Source organism: Solanum tuberosum, unplaced genomic scaffold (assembly GCF_000226075.1).
Source record: "Solanum tuberosum cultivar DM 1-3 516 R44 unplaced genomic scaffold, SolTub_3.0 scf00129, whole genome shotgun sequence".
Taxonomy (NCBI): Eukaryota; Viridiplantae; Streptophyta; class Magnoliopsida; order Solanales; family Solanaceae; genus Solanum; species Solanum tuberosum.
The window spans coordinates 994,541-1,003,590 of record NW_006239057.1 but is presented as its reverse complement, the minus strand read 5'-3'; the positions used below and the strand labels follow the sequence as shown (position 1 = coordinate 1,003,590).

General features: G+C 28.8%; 1 protein-coding gene across 1 annotated transcript in view; it reads left to right on the top strand.

The window, feature by feature from the left end:
- The first annotated feature begins 4,480 nt into the window (after nucleotides 1–4,480).
- The window catches only part of LOC102588588 (polygalacturonase-2), a 6,389-nt gene continuing 1,819 nt past the window's right edge, over nucleotides 4,481–9,050 (top strand). Inside the window, exons 1-7 of the mRNA XM_006351258.1 lie at nucleotides 4,481–4,777; nucleotides 5,449–5,580; nucleotides 6,408–6,572; nucleotides 6,779–6,799; nucleotides 7,928–8,135; nucleotides 8,233–8,314; nucleotides 8,899–9,007. Of these exons, the coding sequence (XP_006351320.1) occupies nucleotides 4,481–4,777; nucleotides 5,449–5,580; nucleotides 6,408–6,572; nucleotides 6,779–6,799; nucleotides 7,928–8,135; nucleotides 8,233–8,314; nucleotides 8,899–9,007 (1,014 nt within the window). The remainder of the gene's footprint in view (nucleotides 4,778–5,448; nucleotides 5,581–6,407; nucleotides 6,573–6,778; nucleotides 6,800–7,927; nucleotides 8,136–8,232; nucleotides 8,315–8,898; nucleotides 9,008–9,050) is intronic.

Below are 9,050 nucleotides of genomic sequence, written 5' to 3'. Positions count from 1 at the left end.
CTGCAGTCATTTTAATATACGTATGTTCATATGTAAGATAATATACCATCATCATTATGACATTTGGTTGTTATATATACCATCATTTATACCAAGTTTTGTACCAGTTGTAACCAAAGTAAACCAATTTTACAGTAATTGAGTGTTAATTATTGTAGCGTCCAAACTAATATACTAACATCTAATACTTTTCAATTTATTGTTTTAGGTTGGTGTATACTCCAAACATTTGTTTTACTATATACACCATTATTATGATCCTTTATTTTTACCATAAATTTGTGCCTATTTACCAAAATTTCACCAAGAGTTTGGCTTATTTATCATATCAAATCAACAGCAGAATATCATCCAATAAATTCATTTTTTATCAATATTTCTGGATATGTGACAACACATAATTCAAAAGTGTTCATGGTATCTATTATATACAACCATTTATAACAACTATGAATTTAAAAATATGAATAAGATAACTCAGAGAAAGGGAGTTTTGTTTTGGTAGGAAACCTCTATTTATGGGAGATAATATATAGCATATTTGAATAAATTAGGGAAGATAAATTATTGGAGAAATTTATGGGAATCGGGATAAGCATGGCTGATTTGGATTTTTTTTTTTAAATTTAAATTCTACTTTTGAAAAAAAAAGTATTGCTATATAATTGGAAAAAAAAAGTATTGCTATGTTGGTGTAAATACAGTTGTTAAGTTGTATAGTTAAAAAATCGGCCCAAACAAATAATATAGCAAGGTAAAATCAAATCAATACACGAGACACCAAGATTAGCATGGAAAACCTCTTCGGGGTGAAGAGTAAAAAATATAAGGTCAAAGCTCCATTAAAATCAACAAGAGTTACAAATGCATTCTCCAAAATGACCAGCAAAGAAGTGTCAAACAATAAGCAACAAAAACTACAAGATAACACCAAAAACTAGAGAAATAAAAGGAATAAAATCACCGAAACACGCAACTACTGTTCATGAGCAGAAATCTGGAGCTACGAGACTCCAAATTCACCTTTCTCAATTCCCAATCATAGATTAATTTGAAAGAAATAAGTTGTCTAAAAATCAACTCAATCGGACAAGAAACGAAGCGAGAATCGCGATTTGAAATTGATTGGTAAGGCTTGTGCGAAAATCTGCACTCTCTCACTTTTCTCTCTACATGACTGCTGATAAATGTCTTGTTAATAATCTGAAAATAAGACATAAAAGAAGCCTTACATATATATGCACCATAGTATTGGGTTTATGGACAAAAGTGGGCTGGTCCAAATTGATCTTTTATTTATCCACATACGACGAGAAAAATACTCAAAACCCAACAATATCTGCTATTCTATCTTTTACTCCACATATATAAAATAATGTATATAAATTCTCTCGTAACTAATTATACATATATTAATTATGAGGATTATAAACTAATATGCAAACGTCGTATTTGACATACTTATAGTTAAAATACACTATCAAATACGATATTAGTTAATTATGTTCTTTTTAGGAAAAAATACGCGAAATGGCAAACATCTAAAGTATATTATGTAATATAGCTATAGTTTTAGATTGTTTTTAATTCATGGCTATTGTTTCATGAAATTTTTCTATTCGATTTTCTAATTGTATAATTCAGTCCTTGATTGTTAAATCCAGATTTTGTATAATTCGGTTTCTGATTGTATAAATCCAGAATTTGTATATGCTTACCTTAACTATTTGTTTATGATTTATGAAAAAATCATAATAAATTAACCTAATTGTATATTGACAAGCGAAATATACAAATGATGTTCTAAAAAATTCCTAAATGTATATGTTTACCATGTTTATATATACTTACCATAATTGTATATTTGCAAGCGAAATATACAAATTGTAGTCTCCATAGCAAATGAAACTATAGTCAGAGGCGTATGCAGAAGGGGGTCATCGGGTTCACGTGAACCCATGTTTCCCTCCATAAATCATATATAGTAATGTTTTTTTTTAAATTTTTTTTGTTAAATATAGATGTGTGAACCCACACTCGAAATATCATATAATGTGATGATGATTGGGTGCACCTCTTAATGAGGTTTATTTTATTTTATTTTTCTATCTAAAAGTGGGTAACACCCCTCTCTAAGTGGTTATTGATAGTATTTTTGACGTTTTAATTAATTAAGCATTTTAATTTTGGACCTATAATTGTTTGATCAATGATAGAAACCTAAATGTCAAACCAATTAGATCCACCTTTTGGTAATAGTGCACCTATCATCTCGAAATCTTGAATACGCCTCTGAATGTATAGGTATAGTCCGTATAGAGTACAATAACCGAAATCAAGCTATAAAGCCTTATGTCACCCGAAAGCCCGTCGGTAGATTCATCCCATTTTTTTCTTCCTTGTAATAAACCATACACATATGAGGAGAGATTAAATTAGAGACTATTTTTCCATTTAGAGAAGATTAATCAATTAAATGTAACTAAACATGTAAAGTTCTAGAAAGGTAACAAAACACGTAAACTGCTATAAAGGTAATTCCTATTTAAAAGATAAATAAATGCTTAAAAGAAGTGCCAAAAAAACACAAACAAACAAATAAAATTAAATCTACTTCAAGGGAAGCTCTTCTTGTATACAAATAAACAAATTCAAGTTATTCACGACTTTTCTTTTTGGTTTTCAGTTGTGGTTCCGTATTTATAGTGAAGTCCGACTAATTTAGATTTGCACCGTATAGGATCTGATTCGAAAAAATACATATACCATTAATGATTTTTTATACCCACAGCTCGAAATTGAAATATCTGATTAAGAAAGGATAGTCACATTCATTGTACTACATCCTTTGGTAATATTTATTCCGGCATTATCAGTCTTCATGATGCAATGGAACGGAAGACAAAAACAATAGAAAATGAATATATTTGTGTTTAAAATTTATTTAATTTTTAAAGATGAGTTTGGTGATGAGAGGATCTCGAGTATCTCAAATATTCCACAAACTCGTGGAATATTCAAAAAGAGATCAAATTCAAATCATCTTAATTCGAGAAATACGTCAATAACGACCCTCAAATTATGAATATATATCAAGTCCAAATTATCATAGTTTGAGAAATTCGCCACTAACGGCCCTCAAATTATGTAGATTAAGTCCAAATCATCTTATAAGTCTGAAAAATACGCCACAAACGGTCCTTGAATCAATGAATAAATATCTTGAGAAGAATCAAGGGATTACAAAATTGTACCCGCATCTTGATAAATAAAATTATGTTTCTTCCAAAAAAAAAACAGTTTGGTGATGAGAGTCATAATATAAAACTTTTTTTGATAATATAGAAATTGTGTGTGTATAAGTACTGAGATCGAACTTTGCTATCAAACTTTTTAATCAACGAAACTTGTTAACAAATTGGATTAAGAATATTGTACTGTTATTTTTCTTAACATTTTAACTCAGACTAAATGGAATGTTATTTCTCTTTAGCTAGCCTGCTTGATCAATCTTCTAAAATCAGCTAATTTTTTTTAAAAAAAATTGATGAGAAATAATTTGTATTTGACCAGTTAATTTAAGAAATATTTTTGAGCAACAATTAATATTTAATCACGCTTTTTAAGTGTATTTTTTAAAATTAAAAATAAAGTATTATATTATTAGAGAGAATTACTTTTAAAAAATTAAAAACAATTTCTGTTACTCTTATTTTATATATAATTTGATTGCCAAAAATATCAAACATTTAATATTTGAAATTGATATCGAGGGATTGCTTCTTGATTCAATTGAATTGCAATGAACTAATATTATCAAATTAAAACTTCTTCAAAACGTAAATTAATTAATTTGATGTCAAAGTAATTAATTATAACAATAGTAAAGCACCTTAAGAAACCATAATTTGAAAGGTTACCTATGCGCTATGTATGAATCAAACTTAACTTGATATAAATTTTCTTTAATTATAGTGTTTGGTTCATCGAATATAATCTATTATTTCCGTCATAAATTATTTATTGTAATTTTCTAAAAGTAATTATCTTAAATTATTTTTTAAAATTACAAACATATAAATAAAATAAATATTTAACAAAGAAAGATTATATCTCAAGTGACAAAAAGTGGTAAAATAATTTTTTCGAATCATCTGAAATAATATATTTTTTAAGAAGTGTATATAAAAATACAACAAATAATTTGAGACGGGGGAGAATACAAGTCGACAAATTGTCGATGAAACTCTTTCGTCTAAATCTCTCTCATCGAAACTAAAATAATACCCATTATAACCATATTGATCAATTTAAACCCCCTAAAAAAATCTATAAATAGACAAATCCTTCCCATATCATTTTATTATATCACTTCCATACCTCTTATCATAAAAAATAAAATAAAATCCATACTTCTCTTTTGTCACAAAAATCTTTTTCAATAGACAAATTTAAAAACCATACCATATAACAATATATCATGGTTATCCAAAGGAATAATATTCTCCTTCTCATTATTATTTTTGTTTTATCAATTTCAACTTGTAGAAGCAATTTTATTGATGATGATTTATTCAAACAAGTTTATAATAATATTTTTGAACAAGGATTTGCTCATGATTTTCAAGCTTATCTTTCTTATTTGAGCACAAATATTGAAAGCAAAAATAATATTCATGATTTCAATAATATTGCGAAGATTGATAAAAATGGGATTAGAGTAATTGATGTATGTAGCTTTGGAGCTAAGGGTGATGGAAAAACATATGATAATAAGGTAAGTATTTAAATATTGGAATATATTTAATGGGGATGAAAATGATAGAGAATATTAGGGATATTTGGAACGGCGATAAGTTATACTTTATAATGTAGAAAATTATTTTCTCGTGTTTAGTTATCAAAATGTAGAAAATGAGTTTTCTCGTAAGTGAGGAAGTCATTTTCCATGGAACTATATTTTTTTTACTTTTAATAACGGCATAGTACTTGCTATAATTAAGAATAAGACACTTTTTTGATGTTTAGTGCTAGAAAAGTAATTTCATCAAAATCTCTCTAATTTTGCTAATATTACTATTAATTTCTTATATGTATACTTTTCAACCAAAATAACAAATTTAATGTAATCTAATAAGATGTACTCAGCCTTTAACTTTATCTTTATGGGATTCTCGACAATCGCTTTTATTGGAACTTTGAGACCAGTCATATGAACGAGCTCACACATGCATAGTTCTTATATGTATATATTTTTTTAAATATATCTTCAATCTACCAATATTGAAATATCAAAGAAATATTTTTCCTAAAAAATAATTACCAAAAAATATTATTATTTAAAAAAAAAAATGACTTTTATCGGATCGAATACATACTCGAGAGTTTCTTGTAAGAATTTACCACTACATTTGGTAGTGTTTCTTATCGTGTTCAATTATCTTTCAGGCATTTGAGAAAGCATGGAAAGAAGCATGTTCATCTAAAACACCTGTTCAATTTGTGGTTCCTCAAAACAAGAATTATCTTCTCAAACAAATCACGTTTTCAGGTCCATGCAAATCTTCTATTTCAGTGCAGGTTAGCATATTGATTACTTCCCTCCCCGTTAATAATTTATTTGTCTGATTTTAACTTGGTATGAAATTCAAGAAAGTTATCAAAGAAGACTTTTGAATCTTACTAACACTTAGCTACTACAAAACTGAAAGGTGATGGATAAATTTTGTAGCTAAACAACGAATTTCGTCGCTAATTTGGTGAATTAGTACTGAGGAATTATCATAGATTTATGTTAGGTATGAGCAACTTAGCGATGAATTAGCTAGTGACGAAGTTTATAGCTAATTCTATTTATTTGTAGAGTAAAGATGTGTAGAACAGACATACTAATTATGGTCTTAAGTATGTCACGTGGATAGTTCAAACTAAAGAATTGTCAAAAAGAAAGAAAGAAAGAAATATTTATTTTTAAAACGAAGTAAACAAAGTATTGACAAATAAATTCAAATCAAGGGAGTATATTACTTAATTATAGGAAAAAGAAAACAACACTCTATAGTAAAGAAAACCAACAACTACGTACAACATATTCAGGAGAATCTAAGTAGAGTGGGTGTAAGCAGACATTATCCCTACAAAGACTTTTATGGGGTAGATCGAGAGGTTGTTTCCAAACTCATGGCTCAAGAAAAAATATTTTTCTAAATACGTTTGAAAGAAATGTTATGATGAAAATATGAAGAAAGAACATATCGACATTAAAAAAAAAAAAAAATCGAAGTAAAAGAAATAACAGTAGTAATAATAGTGATAAATGATAATTTAGAAGCTTTAGTACTACATAATTTTAGATTAGTCATTGTTTCTTTAATTTCCCTTCTTATATTTTTCAAATTATTATGCAGATTTTTGGATCCTTAGAAGCATGTGATAAAATTTCAGACTACACAGATAGAAGGCATTGGATTCTTTTTGATAGTGTTCAAAATTTAGTTGTTGGAGGAGGAGGAACTATCAATGGCAATGGAAATGTATGGTGGCCATATTCTTGCAAAATTAATAAATCACTGGTAATTTTATAACCTTGCTTATAAGTTTTACGCTGTGTCGCTCGGATTCTTTAAACTTCTTCCAAAAATAAAAAATAATGTATATTTGAAGGATGTGTCACGAATGTATCACATTTTTAGAGAATCCGAACAATATTAATTTTATGTAAACTAATTCTTAGAGCATCCTTGCCTGATCATTGTTACCCTTTTTTTTCTTCATGCAGCCATGCAAGGATGCACCAACGGTACGTTAATTCATTTGATTTTGGAAATATGTTGTATGTATATGTGTTCAGTATTTGTTTTGGGTCTGATTAATTTAAATATGTACGGTATAAAGCTCATTAAAGGAGGAAACGTCCTCTACAATGATTTATTCGGTTTCACGATTTGAATCCGAGTGAAGGCGAATTTAAAAGGTTTGAAATATATCCAAACTTTGATCGAAATTGCTGTAACAATCCAAAATTTGGGCAAGACCTATTATCCTCCTGCATTATTTAATAGTGTATTTTAAAGATATATAAGTGTCCAGTTGGACAAGTTACTGTTTGTAATGATGCAATATTTATGGTCTGTCTAAAATTTGGGATTGTTACAACAATTTCAATCAAAATTTAGATATATTCAAACCGTTTTCCCATAAATCAACTTACTCAAATGTTGATATATTGTTTATTTCAATGGATCTCTTAATATAATACAAATAAAAATGATTACATAGTCTGCACTCTGCACTATATATAATGTGATTGTCCAACAACCAAAGGTGAAATGAAATTTGCGTTTTGTTGTATCCCGAAGAGAATTACTATATACGTAATATGTTAGAGTGGATAAAAGACCCACATTGGTTGGGGAATGGATTGATGGTCTCCTTATATGGACTTGGGCAATCCTTCCCTCATGAACTAGCTTTTGGGGTTGAGTTAGGCTCAGGTGCCATATCTTTACATGGTATCAGAGCCAAGTCCATCCCCGTTTGGGCTCCCGATCCACGCACCAGTTGGGCCTGGGAGTGAAGGGGGGTGTTAGAGTGCGTAAAAGTCTCACATTGGTGGAGAATGAACGGGTGATCTCCTTATATGGATTTGGGCAATCCTCTCCTCATGAGCTAGCTTTTGGGGTTGAGTTAGGCCCAAGTGTCGTATCTTTACATTAAATCGATTTGTTCACACCTCAAAGCCTACCTTCTTTGATTATATTTTCTTATTTTTCTAACAGTTTTGATCAAAGCTATTAGATTCTGCCAAATCTATAATACTGAAACTCTATCTCTGCCGCCTCTGACTCTCGAGACGTTTGATTTAGAATGGATGAATGATTATTAACTTTCTAGTTACATATTAAAACTAATATTGTTTAATTTTCAGGCCTTAACCTTCAACAATTGCAATAATTTGGAAGTGAAGAATCTAAAGAGTAAAGATGCACAACAAATTCATATAGAATTTGAGTCATGCACTAATGTTGTAGCTTCAAATTTGATGATCACTGCTTCAAAGAAGAGCCCAAATACTGATGGAGTCCATGTAACAAATAGTCAAAATATTCAAATATCTGATACTACTATTGGAACAGGTTTATTTATTTAATTTTTATTTATCCAATTTAATTAGAAAAAAAGGAGTATTTTTATTTTATGAACTAATTAATTAATTTTTAATTTGTTGGATAGGTGATGATTGTATTTCAATTGTTAGTGGATCCCAAAAGGTGCATGCCACAAATATTACTTGTGGTCCAGGTCATGGTATAAGGTATTTAAAATTTCATTTATTTCCATTTTCTTTATTTCTTAAAAGGTACTATAGTATAATAATTACTTTAAATCCCTTAATTAATTTATTGCCAAATTTTTGTTTTTGTCTTTATTATTTATGACTTAACTCATTTAACTTTCAATAATTGAGATGTGTGCTTAGATGTGCTATATTTGAACTTTCTTTTTAGCAGTAAAATATCCTCAAGTTTGGAGCAACGTAACAATACATGCTTTAACATAACACATATAGTTAATCAAAAGACGAAATGATTAATAATTTTGTGAATTTGATTATTCACAAGAAAAGGGATCGCTCAAAGTGTACATTTCAAATAATCGAAGATTAAGTGTTTATCAGATATCATATGGACTAAAATTAGAAGAACTAATAATTGAGGGATTGAAAATGCTACTAACTTATTAAAATACTATTCGCTTTTTCATATTAAATTAACTAATTAACAGTGCTTTATAATCTAATAAAACATGAAATAATTATTGATGAAATATGATTTTGGTACCTATAATCTTTTTGTGTATATTAACCCTCATTTTTTTTATTTTTTTTTCATGGATTAGTATTGGAAGCTTAGGATCTAAAAATTCAGAAGCTCATGTGTCTCATGTTACTGTAAATGGAGCCAAATTTATTGGTAGCGAAAATGGAGTTAGGATCAAGACTTGGCAGGTATATCCCCCCCCCCCCCCCCCCCCCCCCCCTTTTTTTTTTT